This window comes from Chlamydomonas reinhardtii, chromosome 2, assembly GCF_000002595.2.
Source record: "Chlamydomonas reinhardtii strain CC-503 cw92 mt+ chromosome 2, whole genome shotgun sequence".
NCBI lineage: Eukaryota > Viridiplantae > Chlorophyta > Chlorophyceae > Chlamydomonadales > Chlamydomonadaceae > Chlamydomonas > Chlamydomonas reinhardtii.
Window position 1 is genome coordinate 3076078 of NC_057005.1, and position 25995 is coordinate 3102072.

At 62.6% G+C, this 25995-nt stretch overlaps 4 protein-coding genes across 7 annotated transcripts; all 4 read right to left on the reverse strand.

The window, feature by feature from the left end:
* Window positions 1–2: 2 nt before the first annotated feature.
* On the reverse strand, window positions 3–8308 carry CHLRE_02g095053v5 (uncharacterized protein). 2 transcript variants are annotated; one of them, XM_043059522.1, is made up of 11 exons: window positions 8272–8308; window positions 8082–8143; window positions 7856–7888; window positions 7438–7671; window positions 6736–6948; window positions 6427–6494; window positions 6092–6251; window positions 5657–5887; window positions 5237–5450; window positions 1232–5052; window positions 3–954 (listed from the first exon to the last, which is right to left on the reverse strand). In XM_043059522.1, the coding sequence occupies exons 3-10, from the start codon at window positions 7871–7873 to the stop codon at window positions 1553–1555; spliced, it is 4638 nt and encodes a 1545-aa protein (XP_042927158.1). In that variant the 5' UTR covers window positions 7874–7888; window positions 8082–8143; window positions 8272–8308; the 3' UTR covers window positions 3–954; window positions 1232–1552. The 2 variants fall into 2 exon arrangements, with proteins under 2 accessions (XP_042927158.1, XP_042927157.1); XM_043059523.1 differs by lacking the exons at window positions 8082–8143; window positions 8272–8308 and having other exon boundaries at window positions 7856–7988.
* Window positions 8043–12508, reverse strand: CHLRE_02g095054v5 (uncharacterized protein). 3 transcript variants are annotated; one of them, XM_043059524.1, is made up of 13 exons: window positions 11882–12508; window positions 11613–11761; window positions 11282–11393; window positions 11071–11158; window positions 10854–10921; window positions 10561–10690; window positions 10228–10308; window positions 9865–10022; window positions 9431–9616; window positions 9169–9254; window positions 8929–9006; window positions 8272–8780; window positions 8043–8143 (listed from the first exon to the last, which is right to left on the reverse strand). In XM_043059524.1, the coding sequence occupies exons 1-5, from the start codon at window positions 11993–11995 to the stop codon at window positions 10896–10898; spliced, it is 489 nt and encodes a 162-aa protein (XP_042927154.1). In that variant the 5' UTR covers window positions 11996–12508; the 3' UTR covers window positions 8043–8143; window positions 8272–8780; window positions 8929–9006; window positions 9169–9254; window positions 9431–9616; window positions 9865–10022; window positions 10228–10308; window positions 10561–10690; window positions 10854–10895. The 3 variants fall into 3 exon arrangements, with proteins under 3 accessions (XP_042927154.1, XP_042927155.1, XP_042927156.1); XM_043059526.1 differs by lacking the exon at window positions 8043–8143 and having other exon boundaries at window positions 8373–8780; window positions 11613–11644; window positions 11725–11761; window positions 11917–12508; XM_043059525.1 differs by lacking the exon at window positions 8043–8143 and having other exon boundaries at window positions 8373–8780.
* A 1084-nt stretch (window positions 12509–13592) lies between these two features.
* CHLRE_02g095055v5 (uncharacterized protein) lies at window positions 13593–22848 on the reverse strand. Its single transcript, XM_043059527.1, has 18 exons — window positions 22428–22848; window positions 22173–22358; window positions 21886–22014; window positions 21528–21749; window positions 21341–21395; window positions 21028–21197; window positions 20726–20893; window positions 19881–20393; window positions 19350–19748; window positions 18875–19225; window positions 18213–18521; window positions 17347–17667; window positions 16929–17207; window positions 16703–16837; window positions 15898–16536; window positions 15657–15794; window positions 14696–15494; window positions 13593–14418 (listed from the first exon to the last, which is right to left on the reverse strand). Exons 1-17 carry the CDS (start codon window positions 22689–22691, stop codon window positions 15246–15248), a joined length of 4527 nt encoding a protein of 1508 aa, XP_042927159.1. The 5' UTR covers window positions 22692–22848; the 3' UTR covers window positions 13593–14418; window positions 14696–15245.
* Window positions 22849–23542: 694 nt separating this feature from the next.
* On the reverse strand, window positions 23543–25708 carry CHLRE_02g095056v5 (uncharacterized protein). Its single transcript, XM_043059528.1, has 4 exons — window positions 25384–25708; window positions 24777–24893; window positions 24506–24633; window positions 23543–24362 (listed from the first exon to the last, which is right to left on the reverse strand). The coding sequence occupies exons 2-4, from the start codon at window positions 24849–24851 to the stop codon at window positions 24326–24328; spliced, it is 240 nt and encodes a 79-aa protein (XP_042927160.1). The 5' UTR covers window positions 24852–24893; window positions 25384–25708; the 3' UTR covers window positions 23543–24325.
* Between the last annotated feature and the right edge of the window lie 287 nt (window positions 25709–25995).

Consider the following 25995-nt stretch of genomic DNA (forward strand, 5'->3'; position numbering starts at 1 on the left):
GGGCTTAAGTGTAGATGTCGCGGTCAGGGTCATCTACGCATGTGTAGATGCCGGGTGCCTGGGGGCATCTACAAGATACGAGCACTGGTTTGAGGATTTGCAGGGGCCTGGGGACATATGGTAACGCGCCCCACGCTTTGCACGGTGGACGTCTCAGTGAATGCCTCAGCACCCCGTAGGCGCGCAAAGCATGCCCGGCTGTTCTTTGCACGTCAAGACCGTTCCTTCCTAACGACGACGCCCACAAGTTGGTCCCATGTGCACCAAAGGTTCACACGCCGTCGCACTCCCCAGCGACATGCCAGGGGGCCCGTCGGGCACATATGCCGCCTGGCGATATGTGTTACGAACCAGCATGTGATTAGAAGCCGTCGGCGCCGAGGGCCGCCAGGACTGAGGATATGCCGGGACAGACCTTGAATTTGCCGAGGCCCAGCTCGGCATCATTTAATTGCAAACGAGAATTGCCGTCCTCGTTGATACACCTGTGCCCTCCGCGAACCAGGCGTCATCACCCTGCGGGCTCACCCACCACCTTGTCCACGCATAACCAGCGGCCGAGCTGTTCGCACCTCCCCTGGTTCGCATGTACCCGTTCCTTTGCCGCACGCTTATTGACACCAGATCCTGCAGTCCGGTCACTGACATACACCCGCAAGTTCAGCACAAATCCCCAGCAAACAGACCCCGCCACACGAACGCGGCAACCCGTGAACTCCGCACGGCGACACACGGACCACCTGACCATGCTAGCATCCCGGGAAGTTCCATGGACGCCTACGTCCTCTTAACATAGTAGGCGCTGCTGCGCGCATGCGCTGCTGCGCGCATGCGCTGCTGATAGCGACGCCCCTGCCCCGGCCGGCGATGGCACCGCCACACCGTACGAATGGCAGTGCGCGACCGTCCACTGCCAGCAGCAGCGGTCAATGTGCCGCATGCTGGGGCGCAGCCCTGCGCACAAGGACAATAGGCGAACGGGTGGCAAGTTGAGGTCGGAGTAATTACCGGCATGCATTGAAGGTTCACACGCTGCAGTGTGTGTGCAATCGTGGGATGCATGTCAAGCGCGTACCGCGTGCGGGCTGGGTGCATGATAAACAGGATGCTGCGGGTGTGGCCCCCAGGCTACGCAACGTGTGCCAACAGTGCTCAATGCCGCACCTTGTATGCATCCCGGCTCATCCCGCGCCCCATCATACCGCACTCATCCCGCACCGTTCCTGCGTACCTGGGCCACACGTGAGCACGCTGATGCCTCTTCATCCGGGGCCGTTGTACAGTGCGCGGCGGCGGGCCTGACTAGCCGGTGCTGTTGCTCCACAGCCGCCCTGGGTGCCTGGGTTGCCGGCACCGATACAAGACCCGTTACCGTACCATCAGGCACCATTGCCGTCTCTCATGGGTTCACGTCTCGATGCAATGCCCCAAAACCCACGAACACTACCATCACCCCGTAATCTTAACACCCACACCCGACTATGGCGTATTGTAGCAGCCCCGAATGCACGATCCCGAATGCCCATGCATGTCCCCGTCTATGCAGCCGCTGCTACTGCCCTTTTCGCGGCTCATGCCGCGACTCCGACCCCTCCCCCTCCCCCGCTAGGCAAGGCTCGCTGTTCTCGCCCTCCTCTGCAGGCGCCTCCGCCGCGCCCGCCTCCGCCACGCGCGCCTCCACGGTGCGCGCCTTCTTGTTGCGCGGCTCCATCACGTCCTCCATCTCCGTGTCTTCGGCCGCCGCGTCCTGCAGCGGCAGCTGGTACTGGTTCTGCTGCGGCAGCCGCCTCGCCATCCACGCCTCCGCCGCACTCTGCTGCCAATCCGCCTCCCGCTCCAGCAGTGAGCCCAGGTCCAGCTCCGGTGCGGACTCCGACTCGGCGTGAACCTCCGCCCGCAAAGCCTCGGCGCTCGCGAGTGCCTCAAGGACCACCGACGACGGTTTCGTCAGCAGCCGCTCGCGGTCCGCCTGCAGAGATGGCAGGATCTGGGGCTGCAGCAGGCCTGGCGGCGTGTCGCACTGAGCGTACTCCGCCTCAAAAGCCTGCAGCATCTCCATCAGGACTGTGCCTGCGGGCCGCGGCCTGCCGGACGCCCCCGCCACGCCATTGTCTGCCGCCGTGAAGTACGCTGCCAGCAGCTCACTAGCCAGCCCCTTCTCCTTGGTCCGGTCAACTGCTCTGGTACCGCTGGCGCTGGCGCTGGCGCTGGTGCTGGCGCTGCGGGTACCAGTGCTTGCGCTGGTGCCGGCGCCCGCACCGGCGCTAGCGCTGCCGCTGCCGCTTGCGCTGGCGCTGGTGTCGCAATCGGCGCTTGCGCTGCCGCTTGCGCTAGCGCGGCCGCTTGCGCTAGCGCTGCCGCTTGCGCTAGCGCGGCCGCTTGCGCTTGCGCTGCCGCTTGCGCTTGCGCTGCCGCTTGCGCTTGCGCTGCCGCTTGCGCTTGCGCTGCCGCTTGCGCTGGTGCAGCTGTAGTACACGGTGCCTCCGGAACGCCCCGACTCCTTGTTGAGTCGCATCCCCTGCATCATGGAGACCAGCAAGTCCTCCGGCAACAGCCCCGCCCCCGTCGTCGGCAGCCGCGCAATGTCCTCCAGGGGCAAGTCCCCGGCGCCCGCCGCCGTGCCGTGCCAGGGCCCGGCGGGCACGGCATTCTCCAACATCGCAACTGGACTGGCAGCGGCGGCGGCACCGCCGGGTCCGGCAGTGACGGCGGCGCCCGGCGCCGTTGCATTGGGAACGGCCGGCACCGCGATGCCCGCGTCCTCAGCTGACCGCTGCGTGGTGAGCGCGCGCCGCCGGCTGCGCTCCTGCAGGCCAATAGCCACGTCGCGATGGGACCGCTTGGGCACCAACGGGTGCTGCTGAAGGGCAGCCACCATTCGCTGCGGCAACAGCGCCGCGAGGTTAGTGAAGCTGGCAATCTCCGGCAGCTGGCATAGCAGATAGTGGCCCAGCTCCATCTGCTTGGCTTTGGTCATAGTGCCGCCCACGTCTGTGAGCATGGACACCTTGACCAGGTTCACCAGCTGATCCCGCTGGGCCGCGTCAAAGTCGGCGCTCTGGAGCGCGACCAGGCGGTCTAGCACTGCGTCCATGTCCTTCACCACTGAGGGCGCGAGCTGCACCTCCGGCTCGCTCTCACGGGCCGCCTCGTGCAGCACTACCGGCAAGTTGCGCCAGCGCAGGATATAGGCAATTTCTTCCTGCGTGATGAGGTTGCACTCCATGAGGCCACGGATCTCCCTTTTGTTGGGCAGCTTGGCGAGGCGGTCCCTGTGAGCGAGGGCCACGCCCGCGTACAGCAGGTCGCTGCCGGGGCCGCCCTTGAGCGCGTGGAGCGGCAGCTGTAAGTCCCGCCAGATCAGCTTGGGCTCGAGGCCGAGCGCAGCTTCGATCACACCAGCCAACGCCATGGCCGCGGCCACGGCCGCCGGTAGCACCGCCGAGCCCGCCCTGGCGTTGCCGGCGGTGGACGGCGCCGCCCACCCCGGCGCCGGCGGCCGCCGCGCCCCCATGCCGACGGCTGAAGGCCCCGGCAGCACCGCCGAGCCCGCCCTGGCGTTGCCGGCGGTGGACGGCGCCGCCGGCTGTGGCGCCGGCGGCCGCAGCGCCCCCATGCCGACGGCTGAAGGCCCCGGCAGCACCGCCGAGCCCGCCCTGGCGTTGCCGGCAGTGGACGGCGCTGCCCACCCCTGCGCCGGCGGCCGCAGCGCCCCCATGCCGACGGCTGAAGGCCCCGGCAGCACCGCCGAGCCCGCCCTGGCGTTGCCGGCGGTGGACGGCGCCGCCGGCTGTGGCGCCGGCGGCCGCAGCGCCCCCATGCCGACGGCTGAAGGCCCCGGCAGCACCGCCGAGCTCGCCTTGGCGTTGCTGGCGGTGGACGGCGCCGCCGACTCAAATGCAGCTTTGCGGGCAGCCGCCTTCACCTCTGCGCCGCTGAGGCCACCCAGCACGAGGTCAAGCACGGAGAGCTCGTCGCCGTGGTCTAGGGCCAGTTGGCTGTCAAAGATGGACTCCACGAGCTTTGCCGCCACGTTCAGGCAGCGATACTTCGCCTGCTTCAGTGCATCCGCTGTCAGCTGCGCCTCCATCGCTGCCATCTCCTCGCACGACCAGCTCTCCACTTCCGCCTGCATCTGCATCGCATCCTGGTCCTGCTCATTCAGCGCGTGCCGCAACGCCACGGCCTTGGCGAACCATGCGGCGGCGTCAGTGTACAGCTTTACCGCCAGCTGCACCGCCCCGACGTCGCCGGTGTGGTCTGGCACGAGCGACGCAGCGCCGCCGATGGCGGCACCAGCGGCGGCTGCGCTGGCAGCTGAGGGATTGTCGGAGCGGCTGGACGTCGCAGCGCCGCCGTGCCCGCTGGAGCTGCCGACAGCGGCGTCGGGGTACACTTCCGCGTACACATCCACGGAGACCCAGGTGAACGTGCCGTTGCCGTGCAGCTCTGCAGCCTGCCGTAGCCGCGCAATTACCTGCTGCGTGATGCGGCCCAGGCGGCCCTGCCATCCGCCCGCCAGCTGCTTCCGCCGGATCTCCAAGAACCCAATGTTGCGGCGAACCTGCATGGTCAGGTCTGACCACCCCTGCCGATCGCAAGCGTCCGACGTGTCCAACTCGGCCCCGCCCATGGCCGGCTGCGCCGCTGCGCCGCCACCAGCACCTACACCGGCGATCTTCTCCGCCGCCGCGACGTCCTCAAGCCACTGCGCGTACTCGCTGAGCTTCTCCACCATGCGCTTCGTGGTGCGGCCCACGTCTGCCTTGGGCAGCGGGCCGTCCTCAAGCGCGTCCGCCAGCTGCGCTTGCGACAGCCGCAGCACCATCTGCGCCAGGTCGGCGCTCTGACCGCCCTCCAACCACAGCTTGAAGCAGTGTATGATGCCCATCACGGCCATGGGCGCGTCACCGTTCATCACCGCCACGTCACAGGGCAGGACGCGCTCGCTGGTGAAGAAGCTGTAGTGGAAGCGGGTCCAGGCCGCGCCCAGGGCCATCGGGAGCCGCTGCAGCAGCTTGCCGTTGAGGAAGACGCTGCACATCACCTCGCCTGAGGGACGCGTAACGCATAGGAAAGGGGAATGGGTTAGAACAGGGAGCTGGGTGACCTAACGCAGCCGCCGAAGTTGGCAACTGGTTGGCCGTTGCACATGCCGGATCTCCTCAAACTCCAGTACGTGCAAAAGCATTCGCCGCCTTCCTTCCCTACCGCACCAGCGCCCGCCCCGCCTCACCCCAGGAGTGCACCTCCATCTGCATGTCCGCGATGCGGTAGGCGCCCTTGCCGAACACCTCCTCCGGCAGCAGCCGCAGCAGGTGGTTGAAGCCGTCGGTGCCCATCGCCGCCTTGGTGTACTGAGCCCGGTTCTTGACCGCGATTCGGGCCATTCCGAGGTCTGCAACCAGGAGCTCCAGGTGCTTGCCACCCTTGACCAGCAGGTTCTCAGGCTGCGAGGCGGGGAAAACGCCACCGCGGCTGTCAGGAAACCCGTGATGAGCCAGATGTGCAAGGCAAACCCTGATATCCCCTGACTGAGGAGGGCTCGTAACATACCATTCATCCTACCCCACAGTCCCTCAACTCGCCCTTCTACCACCATCTATTACCTTGGGTTTCCTCACCGCCACAACACCAATCCCAGCCCCACTCGGACCTTGAGGTCGCGGTGAATCACGCCGGCGCAGTCCATGGCCATTGCGATGTCGAGCAGGTGTGTGCAGACCCGCATGACCTCGGTCAGCAGGTCCGCCTTCAGCCCGGGTAGCTGGCGGTAGGCGTCGAGGTGCGCCAGGTGCTCCTTGTACGAGCCGCACTCGGGCCCGTACAACTCCTCGACCAGCTCCTGGATCCATGTGTCCAGGGACATCTCCATGAGCGGACTGACCTGCAGGGCGGTCAAGAAAGCGACCAAGGGGCGACACGGGTGAGTGGGGTGCAGTTGTGCTGCTTTCCACAGCGTGCGAACCATTACACACGCCCCCGGGAGGCATACAAACCAAACCCAGATGAGCGTCAAACATCCGCAATACAACCCATGTGTTGCCGGATCACCCCAGATTGTGGCCCAACACGGCATCGATTCACGCACCTCGGTGGCCACCACGCCGTGGTAGTCGGTGTACTTGCCCGCGGCGCCGCCCGCGCCCTTGTCCTTGCCCGCGCCCTTGTACTCGTGCTCGTCAGCCCCTTGCGCCGGGCCCGTGCCACCTGGTCCCTTGGCCAACGGCGTGTAGCTGACGTGCAGCACCCTGCAGGTTAGGGGAAGGTATTTATGCATCTCTCCACCAAGAGGCAGCGGGAGCATGCTGCCTGGCCCGTGCTTGCGTCCGGTGCACTTGCCCGTACATCAGCGGCGGGCGCGTGCCGCCTAAGACCCGTGCTTGTCGCATTGGACACCTCGCAGACACACTGGCTACGACTCACGGCAGCACGAAATGGCGCATGATGCCACGCGAGCACGTGCCCCGGATGAACGAGTTCCGGAGCAGGTCCTGCGGTGGGTAGGGACAACGGGGGAGAAAGTCGGGGTTGTTTCCCTCCGTAAAGTGCTAAGTTGCAGCGTCAGCCAAGGACGGGCATTGCAAGCAACAGCGGCACAAAGGCGCATGCAGATACGGTACACCAACGGTTTGGGAAGGATGCAGGTTCTTAAGCTCCTGCCAAACAGACAAAGCACGGTCGCCCGACACTGACAAGCCTAATGCACCCTGCGACTGCCGCACCAGTACCCACCATCAGGCCGACGACGCCCAAGCAACCAGATTCATCAGAGAATTCGACGTACACGTACTTGAGCACCGCATCCACGGTGCGGTTCTGGAGCTCCTGCTGCTGCTTCCGCGTCCCCACGGTGGCCGGCTTGCGCCAGTTGTCCGGCGGCAGCACCAGGTTGGACGCGAGGTCCAGCCAACGCCGCACCGCCACCCTCCACACGGTCCCTTGGCCCTGAGGGGAATAGGTTCAGATGCGGGGTAGCGCACGTCAAGACAGGGCGAAGATGCCTGGGCGTTGTACACGGCTCAGGGCTGATGTCGGGCTACCGTAACGCAGGGCCACTGCAAGCGCGGCTCCACGCGTTCCATTTCTGTGGCCTAGCATTTCACAACCGTCCAACACAAACCGCGTGACGCATCACTATTGTGTGAATTACACTGCATGCATTGCATATAGCGTGACAGCACAATTCTGAATGATTTCATTGTACACCTCGAGACCCAGATGAGGAGGCCCCCGGAAATACCCCAATCTTCGCCATAATCGCAATCACACCCCCACCAGTGCACGAAACACTTCTGTACCTGCAGACGTTGTACCTGAACCGGATCTGGTCCACTGTGTACCTAAACCAGTATTGTCCTCCGCCCAAACCCCATGGTCCCTGCCCACATCCCTTGGCCCCGCCATAGCTGCCACCGCCACCGTCCTGCAACTTACGCCTTGCGCAATAGGCTGGCCACCTATGTCGGCGAGAAGTTTGAACAGCTGCGCAGCGTCCTTACTAGAGACCGCCAGAGATTCCAGCACCGCTGTCAGGCAGTACGCGTCCGGGGGCTTGGCTTCTGCAGGCGCCACATTTGCGCCCGTTGCTGGTGCGGCACCCTCCGGCAGCCGCAGAATACCGTAACGGCGCTTGTTATTTGATAATCCGTGCAGAGTGAAAGCACGCACCTGCAACCCAGAAAAGGAGCAAACATTCCGGGAACATCCAAAGGGTAGCAAAGCCCAGGCGCACACAAGCGTGCTGTCGCTCATAAGCACGGGCCTATCTAGCCTAAGGAATGCTGTCCTGAAAGGATACAGATCAAAAAGCTGCTGCTACAGCCAGACAAGCGCGCCCGAGCCCCAAGCTTACCCGCCCCCGTCGCTGCATCTTCAAGTAGCCGTGCTGCAGCTCCAACCATGCAGGTCCAGCCGAAACAGGGAGCTCTAAAGGCGGCGCCCGCGCGGGTCAAAAGCAGGTTTGCAAGCGCGCTGCCTCAGCAACGAACTCCCTAGGTCGCTACCATTATGTGCATTCGATGTTGTAATTAGCGCGTGGTTTAGGCTTGGTGACTGGCTATAGCACCAGTTGCGCTCACATGGACGCTGCGACGAGCCGCAGCAGATCGCGCCATGCAGGTCGCCCCAGCGCTTGGTGGCCCTTTATTGTTGGCGAAGAGGGACGAATGATATAGCAAGGTTGTGAGTATTGCTGTAGCCGGTCGTGCTTGTTGGCGGGCTTGTTGGCTGTACCGGATCCCTGCCCCTCCCCAGGCTTCCCTGGCTCACCCGTTCCTCCGCCGCCTCCAATTTCGTGCTTCCCTGCCACAACGCAATGACCGATATGACCAAGTTGAATGCGCATGCAAAGCATTCTTCTTGCAATCCCGACGATACCTGTCTCCTACGGCTGCCAAGCCCCACGCCACGAGCACCCGCTCCTCCCCGCACACCTAGCAGGAACAGTAAGCATCCCGGTGTATCCCGTGTAATTCTTTACCGCTTATTAACCTGCTTGCCTCACGGTTTGCACACGTGCCCTGCCAGCCTGGGTTCTCAAGGCCGACCTCCCTACCTCTGGGGACTGGCAGTAGGCGCCTGCAGCCGGCAGCAGTACGCCGCCCCCGTGCAACCCGGGGTACACCGAACAGTGGTACGCCAGCTGCTGCAATCCCATAGCCGCTGAATGCATGATTGGCTCGGCGCTGGTCCCCGTCAACTACTGAGGGCAACGCTAAGAATATGCTAACAAATCGCACACGCATTCACTCCGCCTCAGCCTGCCCCTTGCAGCCAGACTGCATGCAAGGTAGACGTGTGTGAGGCTTTCAGCAGAGCAACCGGACAACACCGTATGACCCACTAGTTCCAACCCTTGAATGCCTCCGATCCATAAGCCCTCCCGGTGAACAAACATATGGCGGTGTTCTGGCGCCTGCTGCTCACCCGCTTCTCCTGCATGCTTGAGATTGCCTCCTCCTTGCAGACAAGCAGACGTTGCCACTCCTAGGTCACGAGGTGGATCTGCGGAGGGCAAGGCAAGGCGCAGCGGGCGCCACACCGTCATTACCCGTACTCAACCACAGGTGCCGTAATGATCATACCGTCAACCGACTGACCTGCCTATCTCCGCCACCTTCCTCGGGCCTGCACCCACTCGTGCCGACATGCCAACTCGCCACCCACCTCGCCTGCAGCTTCTGCATGCTGCGCTTGTCCATGAGGCCGCCCATCGGCACCATGAAGTGGAACAGTCACTGGATGATGAAGTTCTGTGATGCCGGGTAGCGGTTGACAAGAGGTGTGCATGCATAGAAAGGAGGACGTGTTGTGGGTCGGGGCGTGGGCGGAGGACGGAGGACGTGCGCGTGCAGGGTGAGCCTTAGATGCAGTGGCGCCCCACCAAACAGCTTTAGTTGCCGAGCCCTGCCCCAAGCCAACCACTCACGTGCATGATCATCTTGGGCGCTGACAAGAAGTCCTCTCCGTCGTCCGCGCCGCCCTCGCCAGCCTCGCCAAGCCCCGTGGCCAGCACCTCGCGCGCCGCCGCCGCCAGGTTGGCCTCCCACAGCCCCACCACCACACAGATGCCGCGCCGCAGCGCATCAGCCGCCAACTCGGCGCAGCGCTCCACCTGCGCGACACACAGTTGCGCACGTGGACCGACCGGAGAGTCTCGAGTGTTAACATGCGTTGGGGCTGCGGTTGTTCCAGTGCAGGTTCCGCGCAGCATGTGCTTTGCGGCTTCATGGGCCAGCAGGCAAGCAGGTTGCAGTTAGTGCTTCGGTAGGTGCCGCCGGTGGGGTTGAGGGCATGCTGCCGGCATCGGTTCAGCGCACAATCGCTGTTACGGTACAGGCAGACCTTCGTTTCCATCCTTACCACGTCGTTAGCATGCGCATCGCCCAGCCGCGCCTGTATGTTGCTGGAGACGGACAGCTGAAGCGCAAATGGCCAGTCCAGGATAGCACAAGAGCCCGTAGCCGTACTCCCCCACAGCGTATCGCTAGTTGTCCGGTCTCGCGGCCTCAGTATAAGCCCTGGTCGGGATGAAAGCGGGTTTCGGGCTTGGTGAGGTGTTTGTCGATTCCATGCTTTTATCATTGTCCGTGTGCATGTCGTCCACATACAGCTTCTATCATCCTCTGCTTACGCCTTTTGGGCCCACCCCGCTACTCCAATGGCCTGAGCGCGCCTCGCGCCGCGCGCCTTCCTGCCGTCCTCCTACCCAAGCCCCCAACTCACCTTTTACACCGGCAGGGAGGTGTTGGACGATCAGCTCGCCCCTAACCCAGGTGGGCAGCGGCCGGGGGGCGGGAGGGCACACTGCAAGGCGAACAAATCGGGTACATTTGATACTGGGTCTTATCCATTAATGCAAAATAGGTTGCGCGTGCCATATGTGCGAGTTGCGTAAAGCGTATGCGGCGCTCAGCTGTCAATGCGTGCGTCAGTCACTAACCGTGGTCACTAACCTAGACCCCCAGATCCGAGAGGCCCGAGATCAAAGAGGTCGCGTATGTCTTGGGCCTGCCACCGTAGGGCATGCTGCTGTGCGTTTGTGTGGACATCACTCACCGGCAGGTACACGGCGGGTATGTGGTCCTCAGCCACACCCAGATCAGCCAGGTCTCGGCGGGCGTCGTAGCGCAGGTCGTTCGACGTGGACACCCACGGCGCCCGCCGCCCGCCTGTGGCTCCTTTATCACTGCATGAAAGGTGTGATGTGGATAGGGAAGGGCGTTGCTCACAGAGACAGGATGCGTGTCGACACAGGGACAGAATTTGTGTCAAGCGCGTCCACTGTCCGTGTAAGCAAAGTGCCCGTACGGCATCTATCCCCATACACCCACCACCCACTGCCCACTTACCCGCTGCAATCTGACGGCCTTTGAGCACACCCGTGCCGTCACTCAGCAAGAAGCTGGCGCGCGCGAGTCTGTGGTAAAGATAGACCCCGAAGCAACAGGTGGGACCCGAACAGGTGAGGAAAGAAAGGTGAAACAGAGACCCTTCGTGGCATCCCCGTGCTCGCCCGCCCCTCGCTTCCGCCTTCTCCTCCTTCTGAACTCCTCCCCTAGGCCTCACCATCGGGCAGCCTCCTCCCAAACCGCTGGAAGGCGTACAGCATCGTCTCCAGCTGCGCGTCGGACAGCTCGGCCCCGGCCAGGTTGTCCTGCGTGTGAGTCACGGTGCAGTCCATGCGTTTGACACAGGCACAACAGCTGCGCTTGAGAGGCACACCGCGTGCCCTCCCGAACCACCACGCTCATGCCCACTCTGCACACGTGAGAGTCACCTGAACAATTGCGAACCTGCAGGTGGTGGCTGTAGGTGATGTCGGGCGGCGCCACGGACGCCAGCGAGGCCGTCTACACGATGGGGTCAGGGTGCGGCGGCCCCTCGAGCACCTGGGGGAAGCCGGACAGGCGTGGAAAGCTCAAGCGGTTGGAGGGGTTTGGCACCTACCGTGACACATGTGTGCGAACGGCTGTCGCATGTGGTTGGGTCCTCCATCACCAGCAGCTGGTGCGGAGGCGCAGAACCGCCCTCCCCCTCTCCATCACCGCAACCGTGCCCTACACGGCCCTACGCGTGTGACACTCGCGTCCTTACCACACGCAACTCACTGGCACTGCTCGTAGAATTGAACGTCACCGAGCTGCGCCAGGTCGGCGGGCGGGCGGGCGGGCGGCAGTAGGCCAGATAAGCATGGCGTCACCCACTCGACATCCTCCACGCACTGGCTGTTAACCAGAGCGCCGCCACGTCCGAACACCTGTTATGCAAGCCACAGACATCAACTTCTCCCCACGCGCGCCAACCGTTTACACACTAACACAGGAACCCCTGCATTGCAACTCCCTACCACACCACGTAGCCTGCACCCGCGCGTCACCTTACCTCGTCGTCCGCATTCCCCTACCCACGCACCTGCGCCGCTTCCTAATGCTGCTGTGCCTCCTGCTCCCACTCCCGCAGTTGCCGCTGCCTCGCTTCCCACTCCCGTCATGCGCGTTCGGTTTGCTCTTGCTGTATCTGCACCAGCCGTGCCGCAGCTTCCGCAGGTTGGGTTGCATAGGCGCTCGCAGCCACGCTTGCTTGCTGGGCTCCTGCAAGCGCCGGTGCTGCCGCAGCTGCTGCTCCTGCGACCTGGTTGGTGTAGGCTGACGCCGGCGCGGCTTGCCGGCCGTGGCTGAGCCTCCACAGCCGGACACAGCGCTGGCTGGGTTTCAGCCGCGAAAGCCGCAGCTAAGACCGCCACGGCCAATGCAGTATGGTTGCTGCTCCTTGATGAGCGTCCTGCTCGACTTATCGTAGGCTGCCTCATTGAAGCAGCGGGCGCCGGGAGGATTCACTCGCGTGAGAGCTTTTAAGAGTACCACAAACCAGACATGTAGACACGGGTTCCACCAGGCATCATTTCCAGCAAACGCCCATTCTTTGCGAGCGACATGCGCGGGTCGGACGCGTCCCTAAATGCGCGCGACGTGACCTCACATGTACTGTGTAATTGTTTATTATCATATCTCATGTTCCTACAATTAAAGGCATGGCATGTGCGCGCGACCGTGGGATTGCAAGACTGCAAGCCAGCGGGCGCGGCCATCATGTTATTTTAATCTATGATAAGCACCCCGTTAGGCGACGACTGACACTTATGATAACTCTCACCTACGGCACACATATGAAGCTCTGTTTGCTCCACGCCCAGCGTCGCCTGTGTTGGCGGTTGGTCGCTTGAGTCAGAAAGGATTATATCCCGTGGCGTGGAAAGCCAGCATATCCAAACTGCATATGTCGTGGACCACCGGTGCTCGCTTAGCGACCTCAATTGCTGGGGATGTGTGCTCCCAGTTTCACCACCCACATAAAACTACCGCTGCTAGCTGGGAATGCCATCACGCAACTGCATGTATTGTGCTATTGAGGCATGCAGTGAATACATTAGTTCAAGCCGAAGCGCCGGGGTTTGTGGTCCCTAGGTTTCGGGTGCGGCAGCAGCCCCACACATAGCCCCTCCACATTGGTAATCCGATGTCCGTATCGATCGCCACGGCTGTCTCCCCCCCCCCTTCATCAGGGGAGACGTGACCAGGGGGCCAGATGTGGTGTGTCTCCTCGCAGGTCTACCTCGCGACGGCAGACCCTACTTCGCCTGGGGGTTGGGCAGCCCTGTTGCGCAGCGAGAGAGAAGGCCTTCCTTTGGCACCGGCCGGCTTCGGGCTGTCGGAGCAGCTGCGGCGTCATTGCCCACACCAAAATTTGGCACCCCTCCTGGGGGCATAGGCAGTGTTGCAGTCATGACGTTGCTGGCCTCGTGTGGAGCGTGAACTTGAAAGTGCGAGAGAGATACGGAACGGACGACAGTGCGGTCAGTTTTGGGAGGCTCAAGGCACAGCGTGTCAGCAGGTGTCAGCGCCGCACGACGTACCGTGACCTCTAAACTGGGCGCTCGTGAGCAGGGATATCCAAGGGGAGGCGCAGGCCGGGGCACGGCAGCCCTGCCATCGTACTAAGCGAGAATGAAGACGCGTTGAGGGCAGGTCATGGCGAACATCAGCTGAGGACGTGTACGACGGGGTTTGAGGATTTGCAGGGGCCTGGGGACATATGGTAACGCGCCCCACGCTTTGCACGGTGGACGTCTCAGTGAATGCCTCAGCACCCCGTAGGCGCGCAAAGCATGCCCGGCTGTTCTTTGCACGTCAAGACCGTTCCTTCCTAACGACGACGCCCACAAGTTGGTCCCATGTGCACCAAAGGTTCACACGCCGTCGCACTCCCCAGCGACATGCCAGGGGGGCCCGTCGGGCACATATGCCGCCTGGCGATATGTGTTACGAACTAGCATGTGATTAGAAGCCGTCGGCGCTGAGGGCCGCCAGGACTGAGGATATGCCGGGACAGACCTTGGATTTGCCGAGGCCCAGCTCGGCATCATTTGATTGCAAACGAGAATTGCCGTCCTCGTTGATACACTTGTGCCCTCCGCGAACCAGGCGTCATCACCCTGCGGGCTCACCCACCACCTTGTCCATGCATAACCAGCGGCCGAGCTGTTCGCACCTCCCCTGGTTCGCATGTACCCCTTCCTTTGCCGCACGCTTATTAACACCAGATCCTGCAGTCCGGTCATTGACATACACCCGCAAGTTCAGCACAAATCCCCAGCAAACAGACCCCGCCACACGAACGCGGCAACCCGTGAACTCCGCACGGCGACACACGGACCACCTGACCATGCTAGCATCCCGGGAAGTTCCATGGACGCCTACGTCCTCTTAACATAGTAGGCGCTGCTGCGCGCATGCGCTGCTGATAGCGACGCCCCTGCCCCGGCCGGCGATGGCACCGCCACACCGTACGGATGGCAGTGCGCGACCGTCCACTGCCAGCAGCAGCGGTCACTGTGCCGCATGCTGGGGCGCAGCCCTGCGCACAAGGACAATAGGCGAACGGGTGGCAAGTTGAGGTCGGAGTAATTACCGGCATGCATTGAAGGTTCACACGCTGCAGTGTGTGTGCAATCGTGGGATGCATGTCAAGCGCGTACCGCGTGCGGGCTGGGTGCATGATAAACAGGATGCTGCGGGTGTGGCCCCCAGGCTACGCAACGTGTGCCAACAGTGCTCAATGCCGCACCTTGTATGCATCCCGGCTCATCCCGCGCCCCATCATACCGCACTCATCCCGCACCGTTCCTGCGTACCTGGGCCACACGTGAGCACGCTGATGCCTCTTCATCCGGGGCCGTTGTACAGTGCGCGGCGGCGGGCCTGACTTAGCCGGTGCTGTTGCTCCACAGCCGCCCTGGGTGCCTGGGTTGCCGGCACCGATACAAGACCCGTTACCGTACCATCAGGCACCATTGCCGTCTCTCATGGGTTCACGTGTCGATGCAATGCCCCAAAACCCACGAACACTACCGTACCATCACCCCGTAATCCCAACACCCACACCCGACTATGGCGTATTGTAGCAGCCCCGAATGCACGATCCCGAATGCCCATGCATGTCCCCGTCTATGCAGCCGCTGCTACTGCCATTTTCGCGGCTCATGCCACGACTCCGACCCCTCCCCCTCCCCCGCTAGGCAGGGCTCGCTGTTCTCGCCCTCCTCTGCAGGCGCCTCCGCCGCGCCCGCCTCCGCCACGCGCGCCTCCACGGTGCGCGCCTTCTTGTTGCGCGGCTCCATCACGTCCTCCATCTCCGTGTCTTCTGCCGCCGCGTCCGCCAGGTCGGGACTCCTACCGCCTTGCTCACGGTGCCAGCAGCTCCTTAATCTTCTTGTCCAGCTCCATACGCAGGGGGCCATCGCAGTAGGCCGCCGTGGCTGTGTCCTGAACCCGCGCCGCCACGAAGGCGCGCAGACTGGCCGCAATCGCGGAGAGCTCGGCACCCTCCGGCGCCGCGCGGCCGTGGTCGACGAATTCAATCGAGTCGAAGCCGGGCTTGCTCATGAGCATCGGATGACAGTGGAGCAGCACCTCTACCGGCGTGCGACCGTCCTGCACGCAGGCGAGCAGGTTGGAAGCACAAGAATACAGTTAGCAGCAAGAACACATGCTCCGTCTTGTGACTCGGGAAGCGTAGTCATAAATACTTCCGCGCACTCGCAACTGCGGCAATCATGCGGGCTTCTGCCCGTGTCTCTGGTGTGTGCCTCGCACCTCGTTGGTCACGGCCAGGCATGCGTCCGCGAACTCCTTGTCGTACAGGTCCGTGACCCAGCCGTACAGCTCCTCCAGTGGGCCGGCCATCGCGGCCGCCCCGTGGAAAAGGGTGTCCGCGCCCAGCGCAGGAGCAGTCTGCAAAGAACCCGACGCAAGGGCAGGGGAGGATGAGGTGTGAGGCAGGCACAATGCATAGGTGAAACCGGCGCCACCCGCCTTGCACGAGGGCGCCACTCACCTTGATCATCAGCATGCGGCGTGCCATGCTGTTGATGCCGCCGGCGGCAATCGCTTTTGACTGGGGCGGCGGCATCTTTGCGGCGGCCGTCGTAAACAGCTCCAGAGCGCTGCGCAACACCTGTTTCACCTCCAGGCCCGCCACCCGCCCGGCCGCCGGGTCTGGTGTCTCGTGTGCGCCTAGAAGCAGCGAGCTCAGGCGGGACGCGCGGGCGCTGTTATGCGCCTCAAACGCGTCTGTGGCCAGCCCGTGGGCCGCCTCCAAGTGCACGTGGGCAGCTGCCAGCGACCCCCCTGCTGCTGCCTGGCCGCCGGCCCCATCACTGCTACTAGCGCTGGGCCCGTCGCCCTGTGCGACCGCCTCCGGCAGCCGCAGCGCTGGCGGCACGTACGCCAGGAGCGAGCTCAGCCTGTCGTTGTGCCCGCTGTACAGGCTGCAGAGGATGGTGAGCAGGCTGCCCAGGGCCGACTTCTTGACCAGCCCATTCAGCCAGCCCTTCACGGCGAGCTCGTGCCGCAGGCTTCCGATGTACATGCTGACGTCCTCCTCGAGCAGCCGCGCCTCCGCGAACTGCACATGCGCCATAATGGGCGCCAGCCGCCCATGCACGGCCGCCAGCATGACCGCCGTGTCTCCGTTCTGTGGTTGGGTGGATGTGATTGGTGTCGACACGGAAGAGACAGACATGGACCTTAGGATGCTGCAACCATGGGGGAGGGGTTCATCAGACAAGCCAGGATTACTCCGGACAAGTGGTTTGGCCAGCCACTTGGAGGACGGCAACGAAGTGACATGATCAACTCACACGGTCGGCCTCGCTCATGAACTGGCGGCACTCGGCACGAAGGCCCGCTGCGTCCAGGGCCCGCAGGACGGCGAGGTAGCCCTCCGTGTTGCCGGTGGCCCCCAGCAGATGCAGCAGCGTGCGCCCGCGGTTGGCCTGCAACATAAAATACATTACCACGTAAACGATGCAACAAGCCATTACGGATGCAACATACGATTATAGCTTATAGCCCCCCTGCACGCACCTTGCACCTCAGCAGCAGCAGGTCCGGCCGCTGGCGCTTGGCCACGGACACGGTATCACACAGCACCGCCAGCCGCAGCAACCGCTGCATGAACCCGTTGATGGGGCCGGCGGGCCACGTGCAGTGCGCGGCCTCGTACAGCAGGTTCAGCACTGGCTGCAGGGTCCTGTCCTCGAATGGCTCCTGCGACCAGCGCTCCAGCACGGCTGTGTGCAGCAGCTGGTCCAGCACGTGCGTCTGCGGCGGGCTGCACAGGTGTGCCAGCGCCTCGGCGCCTGACTGCGATTATGAAGCAAAGGCGCAGTGTCGGCGTTGCAAGCTGTACATCATGTCAACTGCGCACTACGCGATGCACTGAAATCTGCACGGTCAGCAACGAAAGAGCAGCCAACTAAGACATGCACTGCGCCCCACGCACCGGCACACACGGGCGCCCGCCGTCGGCAGATCCGGCCAGGCGGATGGCGCGCGCGTTCATTTCGTCGCTGAAGCTGCGCACGCGCGCCACCAGCTCAAGCAGTGCCTTGCGCTTTTTGGCCATGGGGTGCAGCAGTGTTGCGAGCACCTGCGCGAGCGCCGCCGACATCAGCTGGTTGGGGTACAAGACGCCCAGGCCACCGTCACAGGCTGCGCCGGTGGTCCACAGCCGGGGTGTGAAGGTCTGGCAGTCGTTGCTCGCACACAGCAGCATCACCTCCGGCAGCAGCACCGCCACCAACGCGGCCTTGAAGCCCTGCACCTGCACGCACCAGGTGGCGGAGATTGGCAGGGGAATGAATCAAGATGCTGTAGGGCAAAGATGCTGGCAGCATTACAATATTTGGGCGGCCGGTACGGCGCTGGTGCGCGGGGGCGACTGGGGGGGGCAGAAATGTGTGCACACATTTCCGCTGCAAGCATCTCATTAACCGCATCTTGATGTTCTAGCTTTCAGCCATGGCATAGTTGCCAACCAGCAAGGGCAAAGGTTCCACATGCGTCGTGCCTAGAGGAGGTGGTGGTGGAGGTGCTGGAGGTTACGCAGGATTACGCAGGATTACGCCGATTTAATTCTGTAACGCTCTGGCAGAAGCCGCATGCCGTTTGCTTTTTTTTTGCCGCATGCCGTTTGCTTTTTTTTTGCCGCATGCCGTTTGCTTTTTTTTTGCCGCATGCCGTTTGCTTTTTTTTTGCCGCATGCCGTTTGCTTTTTTTTTGCGTTCCTTTCTCAGAATGATGTTATGCCCTTGTGGTCTTGTCTGGGGTGGTGCATGCCCCAACGCAAACAGCAGCACGCACACCTACCTGTGTCGTGTCCATGGTGTTGAGCAGCTTGGCAGTCGGGCGGAAGTACGCATTGCCGGCAGCCAGGCACCGCCGCTTTCTTAACGCGGTGTATTGCGTGGTGTGGTGCATCTGCACAACGCCGGCCGAGTCCTGGTTCAGGTCGTCGTTGTCAATCCAGGTCACCTCGCCGAGCTGGGTGAGGTCAGTCCAGCCCATGTTGTTGGCCTTGATGTCCTCGTGATACAGCTTCATCTCGAACAGCCCGCTTGCTCCACACAGCACACCGCTGGCCATCGCCAACGCCACCGACCGCGGCCACACACCCGCCTGCAAGCAGTGCAAATGTGAAAAATGGATAGGCATGAGTTTGCGGGCCAGGCCGTGGCATGGGGTACCGTACGGTCAGTACGCGTACTGACGGTGAATCCGCACCACGACCCCCAAACGCCAGTGCGAAATGGCGTTGCCAACTATTTACGAATTATTCAGGCAAGAAAGTATCTACGAGATAATGCAAACGTGCGTGCTTAGACGCACGCCTGGGCATCCGCAACATGAGTCTGAAGGCTATGTCAACTGCCGACAGCTTGTCCACTAATAGAACAATAAAATAAAGCAAACGACAAAGTACCGTATTGCAAGTCTGCTGTGTCAGTACGGTATGCAGCCCATCCATTTACCTGGCGGGCCTGGGCAAGTAGGGCCAGCGCCTTGGCGGCCTTGTCCGTGGGCGTCAGCTCCTCCATCACCATGGCGATGACCACGTTGCGCGTAGTGCGCAGGTCGTCCAGCGCCTTGCGCGTGGTGAGGTCGGGGACGTGCCCGTTGACCACCGGCAGCAGGCCCATGATGCGCACACCGATGGACCGCATATTCCCGCGGTGTAACCGGCAGGCCGCACGCAGGTGGCGGAGCAGGGCCGGCCCTTGCTTGTAGGTGGCTGTCAGCAGGTCGCGGTAGGCTCCACCCAGCGGTTTTCGCAGGACCAACTTGTCCTCGCCCACCACCTTGAAGATGGCGTTGTAGCTGCCCTGCACGCATGGGGGCGAGACAGGTTGTGTGTCGGTCAATGGTTATGAAACGCCGTGGGCAGGTACGTACAGTAGCTTGCCGGACGCAGCAAGACCAGTGCCGCCCGTGGAATGACCGACGCACCTCATCAAAACGCCTGCTGGCGAGGCCCTCACTTGCTCCGCCCAGAGCCGCCTTCACCGAGCTCCAGTCCGGGGCCCCAGCCCAAACGTAGCTGAGGCACGTGTCCAGCTGCAGCTGCTTGGACCCCGCCCACGTCTCCAGCTGCTCCACCAGCTCCTCCATAGTGCGGGCTTTCGCAAGCCAGCGTTGCGCGGACGTGTCCTTAAGGCCCTGCAGCAACACCAGGCTCAGCAACAGGACGGCGGTGGCTTTCGGGTACAGCCCAGGGTCCGGCTCCTTGCCCAGCTGCCACGCTTCCGCCTCCACTGCGTCCACCGTGTCAAACACGATGGACACCACAGCCTCGCCGGTGACGTAGTACCGGGCCTGGTGCGCCCTGTGCTCCGCCTCCTCCTCAAGCTGCACCGCGCGTGTTGGCAAGCATAAATGACAAGTAACTTAGCAGATTTCCCTCCACAATCAAATCCACCCAGCCAATGTTCCCTAGCTGTGCACACACTGCACAAGACCGCTATGCACACGCAAGCCCACCAGTGACATGCCGCTCGTGTGTGGCGTGTTGCCCGGCGTGCAGGCGGCCTGCGAGGACGGCCATGTCATCCTGGCATTTGGCGGTGGCGTTCTTGGCTGTGGCTCTGGCACGTCGTGCTCCCGCTGCGCTGCGGCGCCTCCAGTAGGCTCACGGCTGCCTGCTGCGGCGTGCTGCTGGACCTCCGGCTCATCCACCACGGCCGCCGACGCCGCTGCCCCCACCGCCGCCGCCGGCACTGCCATCACGGCCGCTGCATTCCGCAGCCTACCTGCCGGCTGCTGAGCATCCCCACCCGCCGGAGACCCGCCACTTGAGGCGACGGGAGACAGCAGGGGCAGCGCTGCCAGAGGTGACTCCGCCTGCTGTCCTGCCTGGGCCTCGCAGTGCTCGTTGCCGCTCTCACCGACGCCCGCGGAGTATCCAGGGCTGCATCGGCGGTAAATTGCCGACGACGAAGGCCCACTCGCCCGCAGCGCGTACACCGGCTGTTGCGCGCCACCAGCGCTCGCCGCCTGCTCGCAGATAGACCATTAAGAAGTGTAACAATAACGTAAGCACTCAAGCTGCCGTACGCTGGGCAGGGCACACGTTGGTGGCTCTAGCACGCGGCGCAGGCAGGTTGCATTCAAAGCAGCGGCGCGGCTAACAAACCTGGACAACGTACTAGAAAACCCCCGCACGCGTAAGGAAGCACGGCGATCGGAAGTCCCAAGCAGGGATGGCATCTGAGAAGTCCGACCTCGTACTGCACGCGCTGCGACTTAAGCAGCTCGCGTGTGCGCGCCTCCCCCTTGCTTGCTTCACCGTGTCTCTGGCCGTCGCGCGCCTCGCCTCGCTGGCCTACCTTGCAATGCGCCATGTCTCGCGAGGCAGCTGCGGTGGTGGCGGCGCAGCTGGCGGCATCAACGCCAGCAGCAGCGCAGTCGCCCCGGGCGTCCCGCGGCTGACGAACAGCAGCAGCAGCAGCGGCCGCTGCTGCCGGCGGCCTGCTCCCAATAGCATCCGCGTTGTCCTGAGCGGGGTGGCGTGGGGGCTGCTGGTTACGGTAAGGTACCGTACTTCTTCACAAATGCAGGCTCGACTACCAGCTGGCATTCCGTCCATGCCAAGAATGCAACGGCGCTTGCCATGCCTCGCTCCACTCACCTTGCCTACAGCTGGAGCTGGCGGCGTTGTGGTGGGTTGGTGGGGTGGCGGCTCTCCGCGGCTGCTGGCGCTGGTGCACGCAGCAGACACCTGCGCCGCACAGCGCGAGGGCCTGGCTGGCTGCGCAGTGCTGGTGGCCGCCTGCGGGAGGCTGCAATGAGACACGTCGCCTGCATGTGACAGCGCCATGGTGTCCGGGTGGCAAACCTCAGCGTTACGCGATGTGGGATTCAACGGCCAAAAGCCCAAGGCGGCAGGGCACAGCTGGCGCGGAGTGATGTGGAATTGGAACAGCGGAATCAGCCGCACTCACCTCCCGCTTCAGCTGTGCCACACACAGGGCCGCGCCCGGTCTCGCACAGCACCTCCTGCAGTCATTCGCAGAGCAGAGCAAATTCATTACACCGGCATGTTGCCTGCTGCTAACTGGTGGCTCTTCACGGGGTAACATACGATATCATATGTTGGGCGCAGCTGTGTGCCCCGTTGGGCAAACCCACCTCGGGACCCGCCACGGGAGCTGTGCACAGCGCGCCGCCACAGCTCTTGCCGTCCACCAGATACTTCTCCTCCTCCGCTTCCTTCGCCGCCCCCATCACGAGTTCCGACAGCGTTGCCCCGCCCTCCCTCAGCTCCTCGGGCCGCTCGATGGTGGCTGGCAGGAGGCTCAGCAACAAAAGCATGGCGCTGTTGTGCCCCAGCACGTGCAGCCGTGTCCATGGCTGCAGAGCAATGCGCAGTGCACAACGGGTAGTCTATGAAAGCGTTTCAAACAGGCGTCGGGTGCATCTAATCAACATCATCACATGAATGCGAAAGCTGTCCTGCGTGTCGCCACGCCTTCGTGCCCTTGCTCACCGCTGTGCCATCCATGCCCCAGTCAAACACCATGAGCTCCGCAGGTGTGGGCAGTGCCTTCTCCAGCATATCTACCAGCCATCCAGCGACGTCGGCTTTCTCGGCCTGCTGGAACTCGTCCACAAAGTCCTTCGCATCCAGCCAGCGGCATGAGTGAAGGACGGAAGGCGGGTGGCAGGATGTTTGAGGACGTGTCAGGAAAGGACCGCCAGCAGAAGCGCATTCTACTAGCCATATCCAGATACAGCACTGCAAGTTTCTGCCAGTCCCGTTTCAGCACCACCTACCACAAGTGTCTTGCCGGCGACGAAGCGGGACTTGCCGGCCAGGCCCGCCCATGCCGAGGGGGGTAGCGCGAACACCAGTGACACCATCGCAGCACTCTTGGACTTGTTCCGTCCGTGCGTCATTATCGGAAGCGCAGATATCAGTTCGCTGAGCAGGTCGGAGTTGGCCAGGGCCTCCTGCACCACCTGCACGCATGTCGCGCAAATTCAGCGGATTTGACTTGGTAAGTCTGTGACAAGTGGTATGCGACACACCTTGATTGCATCCTCCAGGTCCGTGCGCTCTGCAGGAGCCGGCCGTGGCTCGCGCTTCGGCAACGAGTCCGTTGTGCGATTGGCGAACCGGCGCCCTGTCCGCTTGCCCTGTTCATCGTTTTGTTGTCGCTCATCTGCTTGCTGGCCAGACGACTGGAACAGAGTAGAGCTGGCCAGCGGTAGGCGGACGCCGAAAACCTTTAGGGGGCTGTTCCGACGCTTTTGAAAGGCTTTAACGAGCTGATCCCTAACAAACACTATCATGCAGTATGGCAGATGACTTATCGGGACCTGGCTGCCTGGCCGTCCGGCCCAAAAGGATACGAGGCAGCGTTGGTCTGTTGCAATAGCGAAAACCATTTTTACATATTGAATATGTGAAACTACAGTATGACGACAGCGACGGCGACATTCAAAACAGACTGAGCGAGTGTATTTCCTGCACTGCTGCGCAAATGGAATCCAATTCCATTTCCATGCCTGTCGACAGGCGCTTGCATGCCGAATTGCCGACGCTAGGACGAGTAATCATATCATACAGCATTCAGGGCACCTGACGCCAGGCGGTCCAAACGACAGCTTGGTGCCATCAGGATGTGGTACGCAGGTAACCGGGCGCATGACTTGCACCACTCAGGCTGAAGGGGGGATAGCGTGGGCTGGCACAGGGGCCACATCTGGGAGGGCTGGCGGCCCGGACCCAACCAGGAACCCACCGACAGTCGGTAGCTGGGGCCCGCAAGCTGTGACTGTCGGAAACGCGGTACAGGCCTGCACTGTCTCTACAGGAACGCCGGCGCCTGGCCATCCTGGCCGGAGACCTCCTTGACATGGCCGATGACAGTGTCATGACACCGATGACGAGGCGGCAGCAGGGGCTGGTGGAGCCGGGGGCGGGGGGGGGGGCAGCCGCTGGCCCTTGGCCCAATGCCAACCGCAGCACAAGGCGTGCCTTTCCCCCCTCCCCCCTCCCCTCTCCCCATCTCCTTGGCTACCGCCCACCGTCACCCGTCACCGACTCTCTGCTAGGTGAGGTGGTGGGAGACATGGAAGGTGCTGTTGCGACATGCCGCAGGCACTGGAGGGGGACGGAGGAGTGCGTTTAAGACATTTGGAGAGCCAAATGTCAATTAGGCCAGTTCCAGCAACAAATTTCAATAAAAGCCACCCGACTCGTGAGCCCCGCACTCCAGGATGAACCCAAGCTTCGCTTACCACCTTTGTGCTTACGCGTTGCGGCCTCCCACATGGCCACATTCCACCCTTTGACTTCGCCAACCTGCCTTTACATTGTCCCATCACACACACACATTCCACCCTCCGCAAGTTCTTCACTCTGTTTTCGCTCCCGGCCTGATCCCAGTGCTGCCAGCAGTGCTCCCAGTACCCCGCCGATGACTAGCTGTTTGCTCTTAGCGGGTGGCCGCGCGCCGCTGATCGTTGTGTTGGGTCATGAATGATCTTACCCCCCCCCCGTCAGCAAACCCACATGCCCCCGACACACCCGACACTGCCCGCCCGGTCCTCACAGACTCCAACCAGACTGGACTGGCGGTTGAGGCACTGCATGACTGGCTGGCTGCCCAGTGCCCTCTCACGTACTGTCAAGCCAGACAAATTGCAATGTACATGAATGGTGCGGCATGGCTGGACTGTTCCTGTCAAGGGCTATGTTACCCGCTCGTGGCACAACGCCTTGCATGGCGGAACCAGCACATGAGCACAACAAGTGAGAACGGAGGGGGGCACGCACGCACATGAGTGTTGGTTGTAGCTAGCTGTGAGGTTGTGCCACCTTGCGGTACAGTGTCCTGCCGTATCCGAATGAACTCCCCCACCTCCTGCATATCCTGCATGGGCCTCACGGCCGCCGGCGCCTACGTCAGCCGCATCCTCCGCTACAAGGGCGCCGCCGAGTTGATCTTCGCCGAGGAGCTGGCTGGAGCCATCAGTGCAGTTGAGGGGGAGCCTGGGTATGAAGGAGGGCTCGCGCAGGCAGGCAGCTCTAGAACCCGCATTCCTCATCCATATTCACAGCCTGCCCAGCGCCTCCTTCACACGGACAAGCACGGCCGCACCATCCCGCCGGCTGTGGGGGCTGCTGTGGAACGTGATGCACCACCAGCTGCCGCACGCCGCCGCCAAGAATCGCGGCGGCCGCGACTCCAAGGCCGCGCTGTTCTGGTCCGCGCACCAGCGCTTCTATCTACAGGCAGATGCTCATAGCCAGCAAGGTGGGAGTGGGAGGTAGGCAGGGAGGCCGCGGCCGGCGGACGCACTGAGCATCTATGTCTTCGCGTTGCGACATCAGAGCCACAGCCTCGACACATAAGAACACGTAAGACTCACTGGCCGTTCCATACATGCATTTGTGCTTGCCACGCAGGTGGAGCGCTGCGCCGATCTATACATGGAATTGTGCATCACGTAGGAGAAGCGCTGCGCTGCGCACTATCCACAGATGCGCTGCGGCGCGGGATGTGTGTGGTGGTGCGGCTGCCGTCCACGGGGGAGGCCAACCTGGCGGTGGCGGCGCGCGAGCGAGGTGCTGGCTCAGGGGCTGGACGACACCGGCGAGGCAGGGCGGCGCGGGCGACAGCGGCGGAGACTTCCTGTCGGCGCCTAAGATCATCAGGCAGGGCTTGCATCTTCCAGGGTTAGGCCGCCGCCGTGCGCGGGCGAGAAGGGCCCCAACTAACCACGTTCTCGCCCACTGCATCCCGTAGCGGCTCAGGCCGTAAGTTACGAGAACCCACCCCAAAGTGTGCTGGGGGTAGTGGGGGTTTCTGCGTGGGTGGGTGGGGGGTGCGCAGACTGCTGAGAGCCGGGATGAAACTGTAGTGCGGTGCTGTGGAAACGATGGCCTGTCATCTACTAGCTAGTCCTTTTACTGTCAGGATAACGCAGCACAACAAGTGGTTTTGAGACCAGCTTTCTCGGGTTCGATCCGCGCCACCTGCTGGGCACGGAAGTACGCAGGCTCTGCTTCTGGGGAAAAGACTGAACTGAGGAGTATCGCAGCTCTGCTCCCATATCTGCGAGTTGAATTCGTCGGGACGCCTCATCTGGAGGGGGGATAGTTGTTGTGCGGTGCTGTGGAAACGATGGCCTGTCATCTGCTAGCTAGTCCTTTTACTGTCAGGATAACGCAGCACAACAGAAACGACAGTGTAAGGCCACCTAGTGACGGGCTCTAGATCTTGCCTCTTAGTGTCTCTTGCTTGACACAATTTGTAGAAGTGACTCTGGCCAGGACCATAGGTTCCTTGCTTTTGCAATGCGGTACTCTACTTGTGATGTCTGAAACTAGCAATCAAGACAGGGGAGGGGGTAGGAAACAAAGTGCCAGACAAAGTGCCCCGAAATCCCCCGGGACCGCCGTACCCCCCTTGAGGGGACGACCGACCCCCCCACGGACAAGACCTTGTTGTTTAGGGGTTAAACCCCCTCCATGTAATACCAAAATGGTGCCAATCGAATCCTCTTGACGAGCACTGTCACGCTGTGCCACCGGCGGCTGTGCAGTTCTGAAGCTTCGGCCACACGCGGAATTCTGTGCATGGACAAG